General features: G+C 37.9%; 1 protein-coding gene across 2 annotated transcripts in view; it reads right to left on the minus strand.

Annotated features, from left to right (window-relative positions):
- Positions 1-826: 826 nt before the first annotated feature.
- LOC114233229 (A disintegrin and metallopeptidase domain 3-like) overlaps positions 827-26,599 on the minus strand; it is a 95,491-nt gene continuing 69,718 nt past the window's right edge. For both annotated transcript variants that reach the window (XM_054720318.1, XM_028152478.2), the window contains 5 exons: positions 16,252-16,338; positions 14,733-14,853; positions 5,534-5,699; positions 4,117-4,177; positions 827-999 (listed from right to left, as the gene is read on the minus strand). In XM_054720318.1, the coding sequence (XP_054576293.1) occupies positions 994-999; positions 4,117-4,177; positions 5,534-5,699; positions 14,733-14,853; positions 16,252-16,338 (441 nt within the window). In that variant the 3' untranslated portion in view covers positions 827-993. The remainder of the gene's footprint in view (positions 1,000-4,116; positions 4,178-5,533; positions 5,700-14,732; positions 14,854-16,251; positions 16,339-26,599) is intronic.

A 26,599-nucleotide genomic window follows, 5' to 3' on the forward strand; every position in this document is an offset into this window, starting at 1 on the left:
TATTTATTTAATGACAGATTTAAGTTCTCAAAAATCAAAATGCAAACCATTTCCTCATTGCTTATTGCAGACAGGCTTTGATCCCTGCGAATTTTCTAAAATTACTCTGGCAAAAGCATCATTACCTCCACAGTTGATGGACATTTAGAAAAGGAAATCCTTAGCCTTTGTGGTGAGGTACGCCCACCCCTGACCCAAGAGTATCTTTGCATATTAATGGAGAATCTGAAATTCCTAATTATCTCCTGGAAGGCTGATGGTTTCTAACCCAGGTATAATGGTTTGAGGTATGCAGAAGTGCACCTACCTCAGTAAGAGCAAGATAGGGAGAGGAAACACTAAAGCAAAAAAAAATCTTACCCAGCAAAGCTCAGCTTTAAGTAAAGAAAGAGCAGAAAACTGGGTGCCACAAAAGGACAAAGATATAGCCTAGATCCCAAGTTACATGAGGCCCAGAAAGTATTACCTGGAGACAGAATAGTTATCTATGACCAGGACTCAGTGGGAGCAATTCCTTGAAGATGGGTGGGATGCTAGTGACTCTCTGGGGGCTTGGAGCTGGGCTTACTTGGCAACACTTCAAATCCCAAGCCTGGAATGGATGGGGAAGGGAATCACAAGTTATCAGAGATGTGGACTGTAGGTGTCCTCTTTTGAGATGGGAGCAGTTAGCATGGCCAGGGGCATCTGAGGGCAGGCAGCTGCAGTGGACAAAGGAATGTACTCCTTGGGATGTAACAGCCTCCCACATTCAAAAGAGGCAAAACCACTTATTTTCCACTAAAGGATCCCAGCAGGTAGAAGAATCAGCAGACACAAGCCTACATACTTTCACTCGCAGGATTTATTTTGGTTTGTGAAACTGAAAGCTTTAAGCCATAACAAAAGGAGAAAAAGGCAGATTTTTATTCATTTTAGAATCAAGCCAGTTAATGGTGAATTTCATGGTATTATCTTTTCTCCATCCTATGGCTTTTTGACATTATTGCCCAGTCACTGCTGTAAAAGAAATATAGAAAATAGAAAGGTTAGATTTTAACTTAATAAAACTGTCTAATTTTACTACGCATCTACAGGTATAGCATTTAATTAGTATAATAAGACACTGGTGATACTGTCACAATCTATGCCTGTGTTTCATGAAATTTGTAAACCCATTTTCCACATTACAAATATATCATAAATTGGTATTTATAAATATCTCACTTTTACAGTCTTTATGCTTCACGTGAGTAAAAGAAAATCACCAACAAGGAAACAGAGAAGAAAATAACAATAAAAAATGTTGGAAGAAATAAATAATAATGATTAATTGGTCTATTTTTGTCTACAGAGGAGGAGCGCTTCTGAGAGTTCTCTGTGCATATCCAACAGGTGTCGCACATACACATGTTCAAAACAGAACTCACACTTCACTCCCCTGCACATCATCCTTCCAACACCAAACGGCTTCTAGCCTACTCTACAATATGTCATTAGTAAAAGGTGTCATTTTCAATTTTGTCAGAAATGTTTTAGTCTTCATAATTCTTTGTTATTCTACACCAAATATATCCATCACTGACCACTTACTCGACTTGACCTTTATTATATCCCACAAAACTTTTTGATCTTTTCTTCTCTTCCAAACCTGTCCAAATCACATCTTTCCTGTGTAGTCCATACTCTCATAGATGTTTCACTCAACTCTATTCCTGGCTGAATCTGACTGAATTTTTCACTGCCTCATTACAGCAAACTATATCATGTTAAATGCCTCCCAGACTACTTCAAAAATACTTTCACGTGTTCCCATTCATATATGAGAAAATGTAAAGTCCTTACCAGGGCACACCAGACAATTGTCTTGGCTCATGATTACCTATGTAGATTTTATCTCTCAATGTTCATAGCTATTAAAATAAATCTTAAATGTATTAAGAGCACAAATTTAGAAACAGGTCTGGGTTTATATTTTAGCCTTCCTATCATCCTGCTCTTGATCAATAAGCATTATTTATGTATTTTTTTCTTAGTCTACATCCAAGCTGTCAATTCATTTTGTTAGTTCTTAAAAATTTATTCTGAAACTGTTTTTACTATTGCTGGTCTGAGGTACCATCCTGTTTTCTCTTAGGTTATTGCAGGAGTTCTCCACTATCTGGTTTCTCCACTTTTATTCTCTGTCCTTGATTCTTTCAACTCTGCTCCAGGTAAACTAACATCACTGTTATTTAACAAACATTCCTGACTTTTTTTCCCATTGGATCATTCTAGTACTTGGAAAGTTCCTGCCCAGTTATATGCAAGCATTGCTCTGCCACCTGAATCCCTGTGTAAGACAGCATTGAACTATTGGATAAAAGGTAAAGCTCGATCTTTAATTCTGGGAAAGGCTGGATGTCTGCTTTCACACCTTTCCAAGATAAGGGCAGTGAGATTGATGGTCATCTATTTAAAAAAAAATTTTAAAGGAACTTTGAGACCTTCTACCTGAGGTTTCTCTCTGACCTTCATTACTTTCCTGCACTCTCTCTTGCTGTGCTGTATCCTTTGCATTTAAATAAAAGCCTCATTTGAGATGATCCCGTGAGTCCTTGAGATGTTCTTTCAAACATCTAAACTGGGTAAATATTTTCACCTCCTTCAATTCTTTGCATACATATCACTTGCTCAATAAGACCTTTTTAGTCAACCATTTTTAAAAAATTGCTATCAAATTCCTTCATCAACTCTTCCAGTTACTCCTATTGCCCTAATCTTTCCCATCTGATTAATCACTTTCAATACACTATATGATTAACTTGTGAAATGTATTTGTTGCTTATGGACTAAGTGCCAAACCCACTATTTCCAATTTTTGAGGCAAGATCTTAAACTATAAAGTACTGATGGCAGATGAAGTCTGTGAAAAGAAGAAAGACAAAAAGAAAAGAAAAAAAAAAGAAAAACATGTAAAACATAGCAAGATATTGAATTTATAACTTAAGATTTGGAAGAAATCAGAGAAGTAGCAAGATCACTGTATCGCTCTAGGAGAAAATGACTGAATGGGTGGTGGTGATTAGTTTAGGTGAAGATAACCCAGCATAAGGATGAGACTATGATTGGAGAACGAGGACATGGGAGGAAGACAGTGAGCCAAGTGCCAAAATCCTCACCTCTGGTGTGGATTTTAATAGAGTAATCAAAGAAATAGAGATTGGTCTAGTCAGAAATAAGACTAATTTACATTCTACGTAGGAGTTATAAATGTGTTCTCTGGTGGCAGGTGAGAGAACAAATACAGATACATTGACTGAACTCTCAAGGTCAGATATGGAGGAATGATACATAATTCATTGGATGAACTCTGACCTTACTCATGATTTAATTTTTTAATTCTTCCATTTACCCCAAGTGATAAGTCTAATATGTCAAATGTCATGATTTCTTTATGCATCTGAGTTAAAAATTGAAAACTATGTACAGATGCCTACTTTAGTCCATCTTAGAGTAATTGACTTTCTGCCTTAGCAAGTACACGTAACATTTTCCATGGCCTCTAATATGTCCTCAGTAAATGTAAATTCTATTCTCCACACATAGTTATATAACAGGCTATCTGTGTCAAAATGGTGGAGTTTTTAACTTAAACCCTTGGGTCTGATTATCTTAAACTCCAGCTCCAAAACTTATTAAAATTCTATACGCATGGGGAATTATTTAAATTCATATGTCTTTTTCTCATTTATAAAACAAGAATAACTATAACCATGGAATCTTAGTTAGGGAAAAATGTAGATGTTTGGAAATAATCCATTTAAGTCTATCAGTTAGCACATTAAGTAAATGAGCAGGGTACATGATAACTTATAACTATTTTAAGAATACATTTAAATCTCTTCAAAGTCACTTCTTTTACGAAAAGAAAAATAGTTGACAAAAACATCACTGGCTAATACTGGTTAACATTAACTATATCTAAAGAGTTCCAAAACAAAATTTGAATTAGCTTTTGTTTTAGTATAAGGATAGTGACAAGTAGCAATGATGAGGAAACATATAAATAATGGGTCTCATACTGAGGTATAATTAAAGATTTAAAAAATATCTCAGCAGTGATATTTTGTTAACAGTTTGAAGCCTTCATTTCACCTTTAACTCTGTGTATGTCCTGTTGCTATCAGTACTGCTGTCTTCTGACATACTAGTAGTTCTGAATAAAAGAAATAACATTAGTTTTAGGTTTAGGAAACATTGTAATCTTAAGCAAAATCAAGAAAAGTAACAAAGCTATCTTTGAACTAATAACTCAAAATATATATATATATATAATTATCTACTTACTTCCCATATTCTCTCAATGAGGCTATATTAAATATTTTATCTTTCTAATGTTGACCTAACTACTAAATATATTAAGCTTATATACATTCCAAACTAAAAACCAACCTACTATTTTCTCTATCTTCTCTACAAGGAAGAAAAGAGGGATATACAAATAAATAATGCACATCCAAAGTTAAAAAGGTAACCTATGTGCAAATGGGCAAATTTTTAAATTATTATCTATCTGGTTATGATATTTCTACCAAAAACTATGTAAATCACTAACTTTTCACTTCATTTATGAGCTCATTAGTGAGGTCTCTAAGTCTTTCATCTACATTTAGTTACTTTGGGTGTATTGACAGTCTCCAATTTTTCCTTTGTTAAATTCCAATGCCTGCACAGTTCCTGTGGAAGAGAAGTGTCTTGGTGCCCAGGTTCCTGCTATACGGCTACAATATGCCAGATATTCATTCAAGTCCATTTATATTAATTTGATGATTATATAAAATCTACATAAATCAGGCAGAATAATACACTGACTTTAATTAGTTACTATTCACTTGTTTATACTGTAAACAAATTAACTAACATGGGAAATAGAAGTGTTGAAGATTTTCTACCATTATTTTATTTATCTCTACAAAAGTAAGAAAGAGAACCATTTTTCTTTAGCATGGAATAGAGACCCACTTATCTTTTATTCTGCATTCTCATTTTCCTGAATATTCACTAAGTACATTGCAGCTTGTATTGGTGTATAAAGATAAGCATGTACCTTAATTCTAACTTTAGAAACACATGAACAATAATAATTATGTATAAAATGAGCAGTAGCCTGTGTTCTCTCTCTTACTCTTTGCTGTCTAACATTTTTCTTACCTTCTACATATTTTGTTCATAAAATTGGCTTCCCTATCTCTATTAATCTCCATGGCACACCTAAATGTGGAATTGCTTGGGAAATAACAAAACCTCCTAAAGCAATTTTACCTGAATGGTTTTCTATTTGAAAGGCACTGAGGATTTATTGAGTAGCTTCAGTTGCTCCTGGGCCTATACGCACATGAAGAGTACCTACCTGCCTACAACCTGAAAAAACAAACTATATATTAAGATTCAGTATTTCTACCCATCAACTCAATCCATCCAAGAAGTCCTACTTGTAATATTCTGAATTACATTTTAATTCTTTCCCATAATACATTTCAATATAAATATAAGAAATAATAAGTTCACTTACCCTTCACTTAGTGTTCCCTCTCTTTTCCAAAATTTCATTTTTTTCCATTTAAGAGCAATGATGGCGATTAAAATAAAGAAAGATAGGAAAAGGCAGAAACTGATCAAGAGGCCATCTCTTCGAAGACCAGCCTGATGATATTTTGTAGGCATGTATGCAACTTTTTCTGAAAATATGAAATAATTTTTTAAAGTTAAATTTAATCATATTATAATTTTGATTTATAAAAATTTGTGATTCTAATAATACAGTCATACAATGAATAAAATAAAATTTAAAAGCATTTTCCTATATTCTATGACTATGCCACAAAGTGCATTGTATATTCATGTCACTCAACATATATCAATATCATTGTCATACTTTATTTCAAATCATTACACATATAATCTTTTTTAATATTTTATATTCTGGTTTATTAATTCCTGCTGAAAACAGATGAAATGGATATTACAACCTAATAAGCTCTACAGTTTAAAATATGGAGCATATAAAAGAACTGTTTTTAAAAAATGATTTAATGAAAAATGATTGACATAACTGAAGGTTGTAAAGCCCAATTAATGATAATAAACCAGGTTAAATTTCCATATTGACTGTGTAAGGTGATGTCCTAATTTTGATTATATTAATTAGAACAATAGATATTTCTATAGGTGTTAGAAGACATTATAGGAAAACAATTTAAATCTATGGAAACTGGGCCCAATTTAACAAAAGAAATATTCCAGACAACTAAAATACAGAAAACTAAATTAAGCGAGCAGAATTACCACCAATACACCTTGACAATATTAAATGTAAATGCAATTAGTATTCCCCCACACAAAAAAAGTTCAATAACTTAGAAATAAAATCCAATTACATGTTGATAAGCAGTGATTTAACTGAAATAAAGTGATTCACAATGTTTATGTATTATAGAAATAAATTGGAAAATATACGCAAAAATATTGAAATCATGCAAATATGTAGCAGTCTTACATTATAGGAGAACTCAATAGTTTTAAAACTCTCCATTTCCTGCTTCATCCATCAGAAAAGGTCAATTCTCCATTAGTCCATCTTCACTCACAATATCATATTAGAAGTGGATCTTTCTTCTCATGTACTAAAGGCTGATTAAAGAAATTGCACCTACTTATTGGATTGAGAGATATCCATTACCCTAAGGAAGGTAGGGCTTCCATTTTAGCTCTTATGAAATCTTTCCATTAAATGATGACAAACTAGCCCTCTTATAATCCTACTAGAGGCCAGTTGCATGAAATTTGTGCAGGGAGAGGGGGGTGTCCCTCAGCCCAGCCTGTACCCTCTCCCATCTGGGACCCCTCGAGGGATGTCCGACTGCCCATTTAAGCCCGATCTCGGTGGGATCGGGCCTAAACGGGCAGTCGGACATCCCTCTCACAATCCAGGACTGCTGGCTCCCAACCGCTCCCCTGCCTGCCTTCCTGATTGCCCCTAACTGCTTCTGCCTGCCAGCCTGATCACCCCCTAACCACTCCGCTGCCAGCCTGATTGATGCCTAACTGCTCCCCTGCCAGCCTGTTTGACCCCAACTTCCCTCCTCTGCTGGCCTGGTCACCCCTAGCTGCCCTCCCCTTCAGGGTTGATCGCCTCCAACTTCCCTCCCTTGCAGACCTGGGTCCCTCACAACTTCCTTCCCTTGCAGGCCGGGTGCCTCCCAACTGTCCTCCCCTGCTGGCCATCTTGTGGTGGCCATCTTGTGTCCACATGGGGGCAGGATCTTTGACCACATGGGGGCATCCATATTGTGTGTTGGAGTGATGGTCAATCTGCATATTACTCTTTTATTAGATAGGATAGAGGCCTGGTGCAGGGGTGGGGGCCAGCTGGTTTACCCTGAAGGGTGTCCCAGATCAGGATGGGGGTTCTCTTGGGGCATGGGCGGCCTGAGCAAGGGGCCTTTGGTGGTTTGCAGGCCAGCCACGCCCCCTGGTGACCCAGGAGGAGGCCCTGGTATCTGGAATTTATTTTCCTTCTACAATTGAAACTTTGTAGCCTGGAGCAGAGTCAAGCCTCCTGCTTGTTCTGTGGCTGGCAGCCATTTCTATTGGGGTTAATTCCCCTTCTATAATTGAAACTTGTAGCCTTAAGCGGAGGACTAGGCCTCGCCAACGTGTGCAGAAAGCTTTGCTTTCTCCATTGCCAGGGCAACCCTGGCCTGCTCTCTCCAGGTCCGTGGCTGCCGCCATTTCTGTTAAGATTTGTTTACCTTCTATAATTGAAACTTTGTAGCTTGAGTGGAGGCTTAGGCCTAGCAAGGGCAGGCAGAAAGCTTGGCTTCCTCCGTTGCCTGGGAAACCTTGCTCTCTGTGGCTGTAGCCATCTTGGTTGGGTTTATTTGCATACTCACCCTAATTGGCTGGTGAGCGTGGCTGGTGGGCATAGCTTAGGCGTAGTGAAGGTGCGGTCAATTTGCATATTACCCTTTTATTAGGTAGGATAGAATAAAAGGCTAATATGCAAATCGACTGAACAGTGGAATGACCGGTTGCTCTGACATGCACTGACCACCAGGGGGCAGGTGCTCAGCCCAGGAGCTGCCCCCGGGTGGTCAGTGCACTCCCACAGGGCGAGCACCACTTAGCCAGAAGCTGGGCTCATGGTTCCGCGGCAGTCTGACATGCCAAAGAGCTTCTGGACTGCAAGAGGTTGCAGGCCAGGCTGAGGGACCACTCCAAGTATATGAATTTCATGCACTGGGCCTCTAGTAAAAATATGAAACAAGACAATCTACATGAGGGAAATAATTTCTTCAAGTCAATAGGAAATGCAAATCTGTAATATCAGAAGGAAGGAAAATATGATGTTGATTTTATGAAAATTCAACTCTTTATCTATGGAGAATTTGCTGACATCAGCAGAGAATTGGAGTCCTAGGCAAAGTGCAGCACTTCACTGAGTTAAGGAGGCCAAGCACAGAGCTCACAGCAGCAGAAATGGCTGGAACTGCAGGATGCAACACAGTTGCTCTGTAGATTAGGGACCCAGAAGTGTTGTGATAGCCTCCCAGGTATCCTTAGTGAAGGTCTAATCTGAAGCTAATTAAAGGCAGCTCTTACTGGCTTGAGATTGAAAATAAGATACCAGAGCTTGAGCATTTCTGGAAAAAGAGCACTAAGAAAATCCCAATTTCTCCACATCCTCACTAATAATATGTTGCCTATTATTTTTTATTATAATCAACTAGTAATTCATGTGGTTTTGATATACATTTTCCTAAATTGTTGAGCATCTTTTAATGGGTTTATGAGCTATTGGTATATCTCTTTGGAGATATGTTTATTTAAACGTCTTCTCAGTTTTAATTGGGTTGTATTTTCAGTATGGACTTGTAAGAGTTCTTTATATATTCTGGAAACACAAGTTGCATATCAGATACAAAATTTGCAAATGTTTTTACCAATTCTATAGTTTGTCTTTCACTTTCTTGTGTCATTTGCAGCACAAAAGTTCTTAATTTTGTATGAAGTTGGATCAGTCTCTTGTTTCATTCATTGCTTGTGCTTATACAATTTTCCACAAAGGTTGCATAACTTTACATTCCATTAACAATGCACAGGGGCTCCACTTTCTTCATATCCTCATCAATACAATATTTTCTCAATTTTGTATAAGCCTGTAAGTTTGATTCACAATATCCTATCAATTTGAGATGTTGAGCATCTTTTCATGTGCTTATTGACCACATGGGTGAATTATTTTTAGATATGTTTATTCAAGTTTTTTACCTATTTGTTAATTTGGTTGTTTTCTTGTTGTAAATCTGTAGGAGTGCTTTACATAAAGTGGATATTAATTTTTCATCAGATATATAATTTGCCAACATTTTCTCCTACAGCATGGGCAATCTTTTTCACTTGATTGATCATACTGTTTGATGGAAAACAGTTTTTAATGATTATGAATTCAAATGTACTTAATTCTCTTTGCTGTATTTCTGATCCTATAGCCAATAAATTACTGCAAAACCCATGCTTTTAATAATTCCCCCTTCTTTTTTATAAGAATTTTATCATTTTAGCTCTCACATTTATTTTCTGATCCATTTGTAGTTAATTTTTGCATATGGTCTCAGTAAACATCCATACTTATTCTTTTGCTTGTTGATATCTGCTATCCCAATACCATTTGCTGAAAAGGCTGTCCTTTTCCCCATTGAATGATCATGGAACCATTATGGAAAATAATTGGACCACATAAGCAAGGGTTTATGTCAGGTTTCCCAATTTTATTCCATTGGAAAATTGTGGTTTTCTGATTTTGTTAACCAAATTAATATACTGTATCCACTTCCAAGAAGGTACAAAAGTACCCTGGGTCCATTTTATGTTAATTTATATTGGATAAATCTGAGACTTCAGAAATTTTATTTTACTGCTCATAGTGATAAAGAAAAGAATATTGATGGAGGAGTGTATTTTATCATTTGTACTCAGTCAAATGCATAAAAAAGGAGTGCGGAACAGACTTTTTGCTAAAATATATGCAGATGCAAAATTAACACACTAAATATATTTAACATTATTAACCATTAGGGAAGTGCAAATTACAAACACTTTTAAAATGATAAAAGACTTACTATCTATCAATCAATTTCACTCCTGAACATGTTTTTCAGAGAATTAAAAATTTACTTTTATTCAAAATCTTCCACATGAATATTCATTGCAGATCTAATCATGATACCAGTAGTTAAATACTGGCAACCAACCAAATGTCTTTCATGGGTGAATAATTAAAGAAATTTTGATACATTAATACAAAGCAATACAAATCATCAATAAAAAATGAAGTATTCATATATGCAACACCTTATACTCAGTTCATGAAATTTATGCAAGAGAAAAAATTCAATCTTAAAGAGAGACAAATTGTATGAAAGCATTTATATAACACTAGAGGCCCGATGCACGAAATTCATGCACGGAGAAGGGGGTGTCCCTCAGCCCAACCTGCACCCTCTCCAATCTGGGACATTCCTCTCACAATCCAGGACTGCTGCCTCCCAACTGCTCGCCTGCTTGCTTTCCTGATTGCCCCTAACCGCTTCTGCCTGCCAGCCTGATCATCCCCTAACCACTCCCCTGCCAGCCTGTTTGTCCCTAACTGCCGTCCCCTGCAGGCCTGGTCAACCCTAACTGCCCTCCCCTGTAGGTCTGGTCCCCCCAACTGCTCTCCCTTGCAGGCCTGGTCCCCCCCCAACTGCTCTCCCCTACAGGCCTGGTCCACCCAACTATTCTCCACTGCAGGCCTGGTTCCCCCCAACTGCCCTCCCCTGCAGGCCCGGTCACCCCTAACTTCCCTCCTCTATTGGCCTGGTCACCCCTAACTGCCCTCCTCTGCAGGCTTGATTGCCCCCAACTGCCTTGCAGGCCTGGTCCCTCCCAACTGCCCTCCCCTGCTGGCCATCTTGTAGTGGCCATCTTGTATCCACATGGGGGCAGGATCTTTGACCACATGGGGGCAGCCATCTTATGTGTTGGAGAGATGGTCAATCTGCATATTACTCTATTATTAGATAGGATAGAGGCCTGGTGCAGGGGTGGGGGCCAGCCGGTTTGCCCTGAAGGGTGTCCCGGATCAGGGTGGGGGTTCCCTTGGGGTGTGGGGCGGCCTGGGCAAGGGACCTGTGGTGGTGTGCAGGCCGGCCATGCCCCCTGGTGACCCTAGTGGTATCTGGGATTTATTTATCTTCTACAATTGAAACTTTGTAGCCTGGAGTGGAGCCAAGCCTCCTGCTTGCTCCGTGGTGGCAGCCATTTCTGTTGGGATTTATGTATCTTCTCTAATTGAAACTTTGTAGCCTGGAGCAGAGGCCAAGGCAGGCCAGGGCTTCAGAAGCTTGGCTTCCTCCATTGCCAGGGCAACCCTCGCCTCCTGCTCTTTCCAGCTCTGTGGCTGCCACCATTTCTGTTTGGATTTATCTTCTATCATTGAAACTTTGTAGCCTTGAATGGAGGCCTAGGCCGGCAAGGGCAGGCAGAAAGCTTGGCTTCTTCCATTGCTAGGGAAACCCAAGCCTCCTTCCTGCTCTCTGTGGCCGCAGCCATCTTGGTTAGGTTTATTTGCATATCTGTTCCTAATTGGCTGGTGGGCGTGGCTTGTGGGTATAGTGGAGGTATGGCCAATTTGCATATTACTCTTTTATTAGATAGAATAAGATTCATGAAATAACATAATTAGAGAGACAGAGCAGTTCAGGGGTTGCCAGGAGTTAGGAAAGGAGGAAAAAGGGGATCAGTGTAGCTATAAAAAGGACTATTAGTTTAGTGATAATACATGTTGTGATGATATAGTTGATATAGTTAAGCATTTCAATTGTGGTGGTTACTACATCAATTTGAACATGTGGCAAAATTGCACAGAACTAAATACACACTGAGGTGCACCCACATACAAAAAGTGAGTGCGTGTATACTGGTGAAGATTGAAAAAGCTCTATGTATTTTATCAATGTCCACTTCTAGGTTTTGATATTGGACTATAGTACTGTGACATGTTTTGTTGATGGAGTCTGACTGAAGTGTACACAGAACTTCCTTTTACATCTCTTTGTAATTTATTGTGAATCTATAATTATAAATTAAATAAACACTCAATAAAATATCATTAAGTACCTAAAACTGGCGAAACAAAATTGAAATAAACAAACAATAAAAAAATAACAATATCTAAGTGCTTGTGAAGTGCAGGCTATCTGTGCAGAGAAACTGGATCTCTCATTGATGAATGGGGTGAGGAAAAATGGTACAGCCACTTTTGAAAATAATTTGGCTGTTTCTTATAAAATTACTAGTGGCCCAGTGCATGAAATTCATACACGAAGGGGAGGGGTATCCCTCAGCCTAGCCTGCACCCTCTCCAATCTGGGACCCCTCAATGGATGTCCAACTGCCTGTTTGGGCCCAATCGTTGGGTCTAAACCAGAAGTCAGACATCCCTCCTGCAATCTGGAACTGCTGGGTCCTAATCGCTCACCTGCCTGCCTGCCTGATTGTCCCTAACCACTCTACCTGCCAGCCTGCTTAGCCCAAACTTCTCCCCCACTGGGCTGATTGCCCCCAACTGCCCCCCCCCCCTGCTGGCTTGCTTGCCTCCAATTAGTCCCCCTGCCAGCCTGCTCGCTCCAACTGCCCCCCCCCGCCAGCCTGATCACCCCCAACTACCCTCCCCTCCTGGTCTTATCGCCCATAACCACCTCTGCCTCAGTCCCACCACCATGGCTTTGTCTGGAAGGATGTCCGGAAGGTCTCCTGGAAGGTCTCCTGGTCTAATTAGCATATTACCCTTTTATTAATATAGATAAGTATACCCACTAAAAAAATACACTTAGTAAGTGACCCAGCAATCTTATCCCTAGGTATTTACCCACCAAAAAAGTGACAATATATGTATATTCTATACGTAGAGTATATATGTTATACATATGTATATAAAATTCTATATTTATATTTATACCAGCTTTATTCTTCATTGCCATAATCTTGAAATAACACAAATAACCTTCAATAGATGAATTGATAAGCTAACTATAGTACATCTTTTTAATAGAAGGCTAATTAAAAATTAAAATTAATGAACTATTAAAACATGACAGCAGAAATTAATCTCAAATGCATATGTCATTATGGGAAAGGGGAATATCTAGGGGCAGAGAACAGGTAATTCCTTTCTGGGAATTAACAGTAGAGGATGACTGTAAAACAAGGAGCCAGAGGAAGGATTTTGGATGCTAAGTCTATTATGTATCATGATGACAGCTGATGGGAAAATAAGTCTGTTCATTTTTTTGTACCCATAAAATTGTATACCACAGAGTGAATATGCTAATGTGTATAAATTTTTAAAAGGCAAATATGTTTAATAAAAAATAAATATTAAAAAAGAGACAAAGGCTGGGATTTTCCCCCCAAAATTTCTAAGAATACATCCACCTATAGAATCAAGAATCTCAGCCAATTTATCTCGAGCAGGATACATTCAAAGAAAAACACATTTGGCAAATCATAATGAGACTGTGGATAATCAAAAACAGAAAATAAGTCTGAAATTCAGACAAAGAGTAAAAGAATCATTATATTATTGAGATGTATAAGAAGAATGACAGCTGTATTCTCATCAGGAAATGGAAGCCAGGATACAGTGTGATTATATCTTTGAACAGCTGAGAGAAACAATTCTCAATATAGAAATCTACTTCCAGTGAAAATATCCTTGGCAAATGTAGACATTATAAAACCACTTTAAAAACAAACAAAGGCTGAAACATATGGTCACCGCAAAATAACCACAAAAAGAAATACAATAGGAAGTTTTTCAGTCTCAAAGGAAATGACCCATAAGGAAATTTGAATGTGCTGAAAGAATTGAAAATAAAATTTTAAAAAAAAGCAAAAAAAAAAACAACAGTAAATCAGTGGGAAAATATATATATTTGTGTTAAAAATATTTAAGAAACTATTAGCTACTTAAGGCAAATAATAATGTATTATCAGTTTATAATAAAATATATAAATAAGATATATAACAACAAAAGTGCCAATGATGGAAAGACATTAGTAAAAATAAGCTCTTATGAGATTCATGCATTGTGAAGTTTAGAGAAATCTAATATACCACATTTATACATGAGTGTTCACCAAATAAATGGAAACTTTTTGTACCATCTACTAACCATATGAAAGATTTCATTACTTTATCTTTCTATAGTATGTTTAGCTTAAAAATGCAAACTTAGTTATGAATTAGCATATCACAATAGTTAATATCCTTGGGATATAGACTATATAAAAATATATCACCCATTCTATAATTTAATAGCAACTATCTAGAAAACTCTGCTATATAAATAGAAATGTTTGAGTACCCATGGTTAAAATTAAGGAAAAGCCTAATGAAAAGTTCACTTCTAGATGTCAATTAAAAAGGTACACAACACTTTGATTGACAGTATGATTTATAGAGTAGCCCCCTATAGAGTAGGGTAGCCCCCTACCCACAGGTGGCCATTTAAATTTAAATTAAGTAACATAAAATAAAGTGAAAATTTTACTTCCTGAGTTGCACTATCCACATGTCAGGTGCACAACAGCCTTATCAACAGTGGAGCTGTAAAACATTTCTGTAAGTGCAGAAATTTCTGTGGGATCACACTGATTGAGATACTAACTGGAATTATCGAATATCCAAAACCCGTCATAGATATTTCCTCCTGGTGATGATGGATTAACTGTACATTGTGGAGGAGCATATCCAGGCCTACATTGACAGGTATATTCAGTATTGCAAACCTAAAACCAAAACCAAATTGTTTGTTTTAATATGGAAAATAAATCTTAAATGAAATTTAATAAAATAAATGTTCATGCAACATCTTTTCAAATGTCACATAAAGTTCCTACTATTTATCTCTTATATTTTTAAATAAAAGTAGATAACATTTTTGATAAAACTGAAATATCTTATTCTAGAGAGGCATAGGAAGTATGAAGTTAGATATAAATTTGTGGAAATTAAAAATTTTTATGAATTGTGTCAGATACAAAAATTGCTGTGAGAAGAGCCAACTTAAAAAAAATGAGAAAAAAAATAAAGGAAAAACTTGCTTAAAAAGACACAAATAGAAAAATTATTTTGCAAGTAAATATCTATAAATGTGAGCTGATGTATGAAGTAAAAGAAGAGTCAGAGCAGATAAAGAATCTAGAAGTAAACTCATGCAAAAATTCAATTAAAATAAAATAAAGAATGAAAAAAAAAACAGAAAATAAACTGTAACTAATAGGACATTTAAGTTATTTGGGAGAAAATTTTGAATCAAGACACAAAGACATATCACTTTTTCCTGGATTACTGTAGTATAATACATGAAGCATCAATATGGCAGAAGCCAAAGGCATACTTGGAAACCTTCCAAAGCCTACAGAATTTCTATAATCCAGTCAAAAATTTCACAATGAATGGTAAAATAGAAATACAAATGGAAAATATGACCATACATACATGCTTAATATCTGTATCATTAATTATTAAATAAATGAAAATTAACACTGGATTTACCATGTTAGAAGACATTGAAAAACTGAGAAACTAGTCTGGCCAGAATTAGAGGAAATGCACTTTTTTTTTTCATAGCAAGTGGGAGCAAAAACTGGTACACTGTTTCTTGAAGACAATAATATAATATTACTGAAATTTTTATGGTGCATACATTTGGCCCATCAGATTTTATTGCTAACAATTTAAGAAATTGGATAAGAAACTCTGCTCTCACAAAATATTAGACCATAAGTTATATGTATAATATACGTAAATATATTGTATGTACGTAAATATATTTCAGTAACATACACTTAATTATAATTTTATATCTATGTATCATGTATCTATATAATCTTTAATAAATATATTTCTAAAAGTTTACATTCTTGATATAATGTTATAATAACAGATTGTTTTATATTGTATTTTATACAAAGTTCAAAGCTTATGAACTCATGAGACCTATAATAATCTTACTGAACACATAATTCATGTACGTAACTATAAATTATGGAGATTGCTTTACTTATTTGCTTTCAATTTTCATTAAGAAAGTTCCACATAAATTAATCCTGAGCCTTATTATTACCCTGGAAAAGTTATTGACGTGAATTTTTTAAATAAAACTACACATAGGCATTACCTACCCCATTTCCACGGCACATTATTGCGGCATTACATTGTTTAACGTCTTTGTGTTGTTGCGCACGTACACAAGTTCCATTCAAGCAAACCTACCATTTTAAAAACAAGCAACAATAACAACCATGAAATGTAAAGAGTTAAGCAATCATTATTGCTGCAAATCGAGATGCTCAAAATTTGTATGTATAGGGATGTGCAAGCGTAAGTTTACAGTTGTTAGTATTGAAAAAGACATGCTGGTAACAATTATTTACAATATTTACAGATACTTGTAGTCTATTCTGCATTTCACATACACATGACTGTAAACCTATATTTGCCCACCACTGTATATATAAAACACAGGAATCTGTTGAATAAGAGTGGTGAAAGCAGACATCCCTGCCTTGTTCCTTATGTTAAGAGAAACACGTTTAGTTTTTGCCCATTGAATATGATGCTGGCTGTAGGTTTTACATTCATGGCCTTTATTATGTTTAGGTATGATCCCTCTATTCCCACTTTGCTGAGAGTTTTTATCATAAACAAGAGGCCTGGTGCACAACATTCATGCACTGTGGGGGGGAGGGTGTCTCTCAGCCCAGCCTGCACCCTCTCGCAGTCTGGGACCCCTTGGGGTATGTCCGCCTGCCAGCTTAGGCTTGCTCCCCATTGGAGCTCCCTGTGGGAGTGTCCCTCAGCCAGAAGCCGGGCTTGCTGCTCCTTAGTGCTGCCTCAGGGAGAAGCTCCCACTACCACCATTACACTCACCAGCCGTAAGCCTGGCTTCTGGCTGAGCAGTGCTCCCCCTGTGGGAGTTCACTGACCACCATGAGGCAGCTCCTGTGTTGCACGTCTGCCCCCTGGTGGTCAGTGCTCATCATAGAGACTGGTCATTCTGTTGTTCGGTCAATTTGCATATTATCCTTTTATTATATAAGACTAGAGACCCAGTGCACGAAAAATTGTGCACTGGAGTGGGTCCCTCATCCTGGCCTGCCCCTTCTTACAGTCTGGGAGCCCTCAGGGAATGTCTTACTGACGTCTTAGGCCCACTCCCAAGCCGCAGTCTGGCCTCCCTCTGTGGGAGGCAACTGGGCCAATCATGGGAAGGTGCCACCCCCATCACCCTGCTGTTGCTGCCACTGCCGACTGCCACAGCTGCCACCCCTTGGCTTAGCACTGGGGTCAGCTCGGGGAGGGTCTGTGGAAGGTTGAGGCACAGCAGGTCTCACCCCATCCAGCCTCCGCGGAGGCATGGCACCAGGACCGGGCCCGCGCAGCCCCTTCTCCTGCTGCTTCTGCAGAAGAGGCCCGGGTGCTGGACCAGTTTGCGCCGAGGCCTCTCCAGCACCACCTCTGCGAAAGAGGCGGTGGTGGTGGCGTCGCCTCCTCTCCTGCGGCGCTGCCTCCTCTTTGGTGGCGGGCAGTTGCAGTGCCTCTCCTGTGGCCTCTGCGAAAGGGGCCTTGCTGCTGTGCCTCTCCTGCCCCGCCTCACCTCTCCCGCTCCCCTCAGCCCTGCAGTTGCTGTGGCTTTGTCCAGATGGACGTCCGGAAGACATCAGTCTAATTAGCATATTACCCTTTAATTAGTATAGATGGCTGCTGGATTACATAAAATGATTTTTCTGCATCTATTGATATGATCATGTGATTTTTATATTTCATTTTATTTATATGATGTATCATATTTATTGATTCGCATGTATTTTACCACTTTGCATCCCTGGAATAAATCAGACATGTTGTATGATTTTTTAATGTATTATTAGATCTGACTTGCTCAACATAATACTGGAAGTACTAGCCATAGCATTCAGACAAGAAGAATAAATAAAATGTATCCAAATTGGAAAAGAGGATGTAAAACTCTCATTATTTGCAGATGACATTATTTGTATATAGAAAACCCTAACTAATAAATGAATTTGGCAAAGTGGTAGGATACAAAGTCAACACCCAGAAATACATGCCATTTTAATACACAAATAATGAACTCTCAGAAAGAGAAACTAAGAAAACAACCCCATTTACTATTACAAAAAAAAATAAGGTACCTAGGAATAAATTTAACCAGGACACAACATTAAAGAAAGAAACTGAGCAAGGTGCAAACAAGTGGAAGCATATGCCATGTCCATGGATTGGAAGAGTTGTTATCATTAAAATGTCCATGCTTCCCAAACCAACATATAGATTAAATGCAATTCCTATTAAAATAACAATGTTGTATTTCACAGAAGTAGAAAAAAAAATATTTCAAAAATGTATATGGAACCAAAAGACACCAAATGGTCTCAACAATCTTGAGAAAGAAAAACAGGGTTGCCGAAACCGGTTTGGCTCAGTGGATAGAGCGTCGACCTGCAGACTGAGGGGTCCCGGGTTCGATTCCAGTCAAGGGCATGTACCTTGGTTGCGGGCACATCCCCAGTAGGGGGTGTGCAGGAGGCAGCTGATGGGTGTTTCTCTCTCATCGATGTTTCTAACTCTCTATCCCTCTCTCTTCCTCTCTGTAAAAAAAATCAATAAAATATATTTAAAAAAAAAAAAAAGAAAGAAAGAAAAACAGGGTTGGAGGGATTACAATACCAGATATCAGACTATACTAAAAGGCCACTGTAATAAAAGCAGACTGGTACTGGCATAAGAACAGGCATGTAGAACAAAGGAACACAACATAGACCCCAGAAATTAACTCATGCCTTTATGGTCAATTAATGTTTAACAAAGGAAGCAAGAGCATACAATGAAGTAAAGACAGTTTCTTCAATAAATCGTGTTGACAAAATTGGATAGGTACATGAAACAAAAAGAAACTAGACCATCAGCTTATACCATATACAAGAATGAATAAAACATAGGCAGTACAATCTCAGACATCTCTCACAGCAATATTTTTGCCAATATATCTCCAAGAGCAAGGGAAACAGGAAAAACTAAAAAAATAAAATTTAAAAAAAAATGGGACTGCATCAAGGTAAAATGATTCTGAACATCAAATAAAACCATCAACATTATGAAAAGAGAACCCACTTATGGGAGAACATAATCACCAATGATACAGCCAATAGGAGATTAGTTTCTAAAATACATAGAGAACTTATACAACTCAACACCAGAAAGACAAACAATCCAGTTAACAATGGTTGAAGGAACTGACTAAAGACTTCTCCAAAGACGACATACTAGTACAGTTCTCCAAGAGACACATAAAGTTGCTCAAGGGAACTAATTATTAGAGAGATGCAAATGGACCGGCAGGAAGGTAGGGAGGGAGGGAGTATGAAAGAGTGAGGGAGCAATAGAGGAGTGTGTGGACCTGTGTGTGGTGTGTGTATGTGTGAGCTAGGGACAGTTAGATTCTGCAGGTCTTCCAAGGGGCTGCCAAACTGGGCAGTCTTAGACGGTGGAGTCCTGCGCACAAAGCAGACACTTTTGGGTGGCCAGTGTGGGCACAGAGACCACGCCATCTTGAGAAATAGAGCTGCTTGAGACTAGGATCCTGGCCTCAGCACCACCCATGTCAGATGCAAACCAGGACCCTGCAGCCACCAGGGACAAAGACCTGCGACCACAGCTGCAGACCAACAGACCGCAAGAATCCAGACATCGCGCTGCAGATTTCTGTGAGTCAAGGAGTCTATCTCCCTCCCAGCAGGCTCACAGGCAATGCCATAGTAACTGATAGACCCATCCCTCACATGGGCCGCAGTGCTCCTACAGGAATTTGAGCCTGAGCACGCACAGTCACTGGGAATCTGCAACCCGCAACGCAATCGGGCAACCAAACCCAAAGCCCACACACGGTGGCAGTGCAGGAGCAGACCTCCGGCTGACACAGTGCTACTATGCAACCCAGTATCCCAAGCTGTATAAGACACTGACTCTCAGGGCAGGAGGCAGCACTGAGCACCACTGACTTGACTCTGTTTCTTATTGCATACGCACCTGGGATCCCTGACTCCCAGTGTACTCCCAGTAAGAGCCAGTATCACCAATTCTTGGTGCATGTACACACAGGGACCCTGATTCTCAGTGAGAGGCTCCATGAAGCAACAGAGACTCTGATACTCAATTCTTGGTGCAGACACAGGGGAACTCTGACTCCTGGCACATGCTAGGGGACTCTGATTTTCGGCACACACCAACAGTGGAGTGCAGGCGGGGTCCATGATTCTAGGTGCACACACGAGACCATACTGAGCACTGGTAACACTGACCCTGGCGAGTCTGGTTCCCACCAATTCACGGCAGCCACACGTCCTAGTGTTGGAGCACTTCAGTGACACTCGGGTGGTGCGGAGCTCCCACTGCACACAGCCCAGGTCCACGCAACTCAACGACTGAACCTTCTGGTGATACTCAGAATGGGGAGACAACACAATCCCCAGAGGAAAGAAAATGAGGAGTCACCAAGAAAGGAAATTAGTAAAACTGAAGCATGCAACATGACCAAAAAAAATTCAGAGTAATGGTCATGCAATTCATACATCAGATGAGTGAGAAAATCAACAACCTATGCAAGAATCAGGAAGAAGTAAAAAGTGATATAGCTACAATCAAAAACACCGTGGAAAGCTTCAACAGTAGACTAGAAGAAGCAGATGACCGAATTAGTGAGTTAGAAGATAAGGTAGAGAAACAAGCTCAATCTGAATAGCAACTGGAGAAAAAAAATTAAAAAGCAGGAGGAGAGCCTAAGGGAGCTTTGGGACAACATGAAACAAAGTAACATACGTATAATAGGGTTGCGAGAAGGACAAGAAGAGCAGCAAGGGTTAGAAAATCTATTTGAAGAAATAATGACAGAAAACTTCCCAGATATGGGGAAGAAAAAAGTTACACAAGTACAGAGAGTCCCAAGTAAGATCAATCCAAAAAGACCCACAGCAAGACATGTCATAATTTCAATGGCAAATATTAATGACAAAGAGAGAATCTTAAAGGCTGCAAGAGACAGAGAGTTACCTACAAAGGATCCCCCATCAGATTATCATATGATTTCTCAACAGAAACACATCAAGCTAGAAGGGAATGGAAGGAAGTATACAAAGTGTTGCAAAGCAAAGGACTGAATCCAAGAATACTCTATCCAGCAAGGCTATCATTCAAAATTGAAGGGGAAATCAGGAGCTTTGCAGACACACACACACACAAAAAAAAAAGGCTAAGGGAGTTTATCACCACCAAACCAGCAATGCAGGAAATGCTAAAGGGAATTCTGTAAAAAGAAAATATAAAAAGGTAAGAAGGAACTGATGCACAAAAATAGAAATGACTACAAACAAGTACCTTTCAGTAATAACTTTAAACCTAAACAGACTAAATACTCCAATCAAAATACATCGAGTTGCTGAATGGATAAAAAAACACGACCCATATATATGCTGTCTACAAGAGTCCCACCTCAGAACAAGGGACTCACACAGACTGAAAGTGAAGGGATGGAAAAATATCTTTCAGGCAAATGGAAATGGAAAAAAAGCTGGCTAGAAGTTCATCAATCTTGTTTATCTAGCAATACTTATATCTGACAAAATAGACCTCAAAGTGAAGGCCATAACAAGAGATAAGGAAGGCCACTTCATAATACTAAAGGGATTGATACAACAAGATATAATCCTGATAAACATATATGCATCCAATGCAGGAGCACCCAAATACATAACAAAACTCCTGGAAGATATCAAGGGAGAGATCGACAACAATACGGTCATACTAGGGGACTTTAACACACCACTGACATCACTGGATAAAGCCTCTAGACAAAAAATCAGCAAAGAAACAGCAATCATAAATCACTCACTAGATCAGATGGACTTAATAGACATCTTCAGAACATTTCACCCCAAAGCCATGGAATATACATTCTTCTTAAGTGCACATGGGACATTTTCCAAAATAGATGACATATTGGGTCATAAGCAAAGTCTCCCCAAACTCAAGAAGATTGAAATCATATCTAGCATCTTCTCAGACCATAGTGACATCATATTAGAAATAACCTACAATAAAAACAATCCAAAAAATTCAAACACTCGGAAGCTGAATAGCATGCTATTAAACATTGATTGGGTTACCAAAGAGATCAAAAAAGAAATGAAAAACATCCTGAAAACTATTGACAATAAAAAAAAAAAATCCAAAATCTATGGGACACAGTGAAAGCAGTCCTGAGAAGGAAGTTTATAGCTCTACAGACCTACCTTAAAAAAATAAGAAAAAAATGGTAGTACATCATCTAATTCTACAACTCAAAGAATTAGAAAGAGAGCAACAAGAAAATCCCAGAGTGAATAGAAGGAAGGAGATAATAAAGATCAGAGCAGAAATAAATGACATAGAGACCAAAAAAAATACAAAAGATCAATGAAAGCAAGAGCTGGTTCTTTGAAAGGATAAACAAGATTGATGAACTTCTAGCCAGGCTCACCAAGAAGCAAAGAGAGAGGACTCAAATAAACAATCAGAAATGAGAGAGGCAAAATAACAACAGACCCCACAGAAATACAAAGGATTGTTAAAAAATACTATGAACAACTCTACTCCAACAAACTAGACAACCTAGGGGAAATGGACACATTCCTAGAAAAATACAATCTTCCAAAACTCAATCAGGAAGATTCTAAAAATCTTAATAGACCAATAACTATGGAAGAAATTGAAGCAGTCATCAAAAAGCTCCCAGCAAACAAAAGCCCGGGGCCAGAAGGCTTCACAGGGGAGTTATACCAAACACTCAAGGAAGAACTAAAACCTATCCTCCTCAGACTATTCCAAAAAATTGAAGAGGAAGGAACACTTCCAAGCTCACTCTATGAAGCCAGCATTACCCTAATACCAAAACCAGATAAAGACAACACAATGAAAGAGAATTATAGGCCAATATCCCTGATGAAGATAGATGCCAAAATCCTCAACAAAATTCTAGCAAATCGGATCCAGCAATACATCAGAAAGATCATACACCATGACCAAGTAGGATTTATCCCGGGGATGCAAGGATGGTACAATACCCACAAATCAATACATCACATAAACAAATTGAGAGATAAAAATCACATAGTCATATCAATTGATGCAGAAAAAGCATTTGACAAAATCCAACATCCCTTTTTGATAAAAACTCTCAGCAAGATATCTTTAACTGTACCAAGCACAATGCCTAATTTTTCTCTGAGGACTTGAGTAAAGCATTTTGATCTCCAGTTATTCCAAAATAACATTTTCTATTTTAGTTTTTAGGTCAGTTTATCTATGCATTGTTTTAATTACTTTAACTTTACAGTATGTCTTGATGTATAGTAGTGTAAATGTCCGGTTTCCATTTTCTTCTTTAAAATTACATTGGCTATTTTGTATTTTTAGCCTTTTGCATTTCCATATAAACCTTTAAATCAATCTTTCAATTTTCCCAACAACACATTCCCCCCTCCCCAAAAAATACCTGCTGTGATTTGGATTCTTGATAGCATCATATTCATCAATTTATTTTTGAGAACATTGACATGTTAAGTCTTCCAATTAATTAGTATTGCTTACCCCTCATTTATGTAAATCTTCTTTGCTTCTCTAGTAATGCTTTGCAGTTTTCAATGCAGTGGTTACTTGCATATTTTTCAGGAGATCATCCTAGGTTTTAAATGCTTTTGAATGCTATCAAGGCCATAATATCTTGATGCTAAGGCTATTTCTAAAATCTTTCATTTTTTTACTTGTTATAAAGGTACAATAACTAAGACATAAAGTCACAGGGTTGCTACAATTTTGACTTGGGGGTGACCAGCAAGACCACTTAAGCCAAAGATATCACCTCGACTTTATAAAAAAATTACAACCCACCAAATTTCCATGTGCAATCCAAATAGCAGAATTGCATGTTTTCAAGGATGTACCCTGATTTCTCATTCACCAAAATTTTACTAATATTCTTCAATGTCATTAAAAAGTATATGCAAATGTTATTTTAGAAAGAAATAGAGTATTGGATAAACTTTAATTTATCTGACCAAAATAATTGTCATTTAACAAAGTCTTCATAACTTTTCTCTGTTATATATAATTGCTCTATACCAATGTATATTTCCTAATATCATAAAATTAATTTCACATTATTCCATTAGCAATGGATAAAAGAAGTATGATATTTGACTTCTTACACACTTCCCAATCACTTTCCAGAAAGTATGTGATAATTTATACTTACCTTAGAATGATAATGTTATTCTTCTCACCTTCAGATATTACTTTCAATGCCCAAATGCTAACTTGAAAACAATAAGTTACACTGCATAAGTTTTATATATGTCTAACCACTGTGCTGTATATCTGAAATTAATATACTTTTGAATGTCAACTGTTATTGAAAAATAAAAACTATTTAAAACAACAACTTAATATTAAATTACTTTGTATTTATTTAATTACATGTTAGGTGAAACATTTTCATGTTTCTTAGTTATATACTCGATATTATGAGATATTTTTGCACTGATATATATTGATGTGTTTGAGTATTCTTGTATGCACACATACATAATATACATAAATATTGTGATATACTTATATACGTAAGATGTATTCTCTGACAAAGTAGATGTCCAACAATTCAATTCAACTCAATTCTGACACTATCTACCTGGAGTTAGAATTAGATCCCACAAATTAAAGGGCTCAGGCCCGTAAGGATGCCACCACTTCAGATACTAGACCCAAGTCCCAAACCACCCTAATTTTGACCAACCATCTATAAATTGGAGGTTCCCATAAACTCCTACTCAGGTTTCATAATTTGCTTATTTGGCTCATAGAACTCAAAACAACACTTCCGATATGTTTACTGGTTTATTATAAAGGCTACTACTCAGGAACAGCCAAGTAGAAGAAATATACAGGACAAGCTATTTGTGGGGTGGGGTTTAGTTTCTATGTCCTCTCCAGGCATATTGAAAGCACAGCAGGTCAATGAGTTCATCAACTTAGAAACTCTCTGAATCTCACTGTCCAAAGTTTCTATAGAGTTCATTCTTTAGCCATACCATTCCCCATTATGGAGTTCTGTTCTGTGGGGCTGGGGTTGGGAAGGTGGCTCATAAGTTCCAATCCTCTAACCACTTAGTCTCTTTTGTGGCCAGCCCAATCCTGAAGCTATCTAGAGGCCTCTGATAAATCACTTCATTGGTTTGTTTGGGAGGGAATGAATAACACAAAACATTGTTATCACTCAGGAAATCCCAAGGGCTCTGGGAGCTCTGTGCCAGAAACCAGGGGCCAAGTCCAAAATATATTTTTGGTGTTATATGACGTGTGTGTGTGTGTGTGTGTGTGTGTGTGTGTGTGTGTGTGTGTGATGTGCATGCACACATGAGCGTGTGCCATTTCACTGCTTTATTTTCTAATTAAATAATTATTAAATTCTTTAATAAAATTCTGTATTTACTCTCCCTTATTTATAGTAAACATTATTTCACTTTGTTTTAAATGATCTTTGAAGAGAAGACATATTACTTTATAATGTTGTGGACAAAAAAGGGCCATATACTAAACCTGACAAGCTCAGGGGAGGCCTGGATTGTGGGTTTTATAAACTCAGAGACAGAAAGTAACCACATAAGATGGTCTGAAACTAAACATTTCTAACTAAAAGCGAGTCTTCGTGTGTATTCATGTCCTAGGCTAGTATCTTCCTTGACAGAGGTCAGTATTTACCATAACTGAGCCTGTAGATTGTCTTTTTGCATCTAAAATAACATACCTTTGGAATGTCAGAGTAATCTCCTTTTCCATACCCTTCAGGGCACAACCCAGGGTTCTGTGGTCTCCGTACCAGAGCTAGAGACCACAGAACCCCTCAGTGCTATCTTGTTCCTGCATACCATCTCCATGTGCTCTGAATGTTCATTACCAACTCTCCTGTACCCACCAGTATAAAAGAAGTATGTGTCTATTTGTATTACTTTTCTTTTTTCCCCCCATTTTTTTATTAAGGTATTACATGGGTACATATCTTCCCATTGCCCCCTGCCCAAACCCACTCCCGTACATGCCCTCACACCCCAGTGTCTTGCGTCCATTAGTTATGCTTATATGCATGCATACAAGTCCTTCAGTTTGTATTACTTTTCATACAATCTCAGAGATTTCCCAACTTTGCTTTCTCCAGCCTGCCTAATCTACCACCAATGGATTTCAGGTAGCCACCCCTGTAGCTTCTCCTTTGAATCGATGTATAAAATAAGCAGTAAAACTGCTATTCTCCAGAGCATTTTCTCAACCTATTGAGATTTTTCTTTTTGAAAATTGTTGTCAGTTTGGCTCAAATGAACTCTTATAAGATTTTTTCTAAGCCTGAACATACTTTTGCCAACT

The sequence above is a fragment of the Eptesicus fuscus genome, chromosome 8 (genome assembly GCF_027574615.1).
Source record: "Eptesicus fuscus isolate TK198812 chromosome 8, DD_ASM_mEF_20220401, whole genome shotgun sequence".
Classification (NCBI taxonomy): domain Eukaryota; kingdom Metazoa; phylum Chordata; class Mammalia; order Chiroptera; family Vespertilionidae; genus Eptesicus; species Eptesicus fuscus.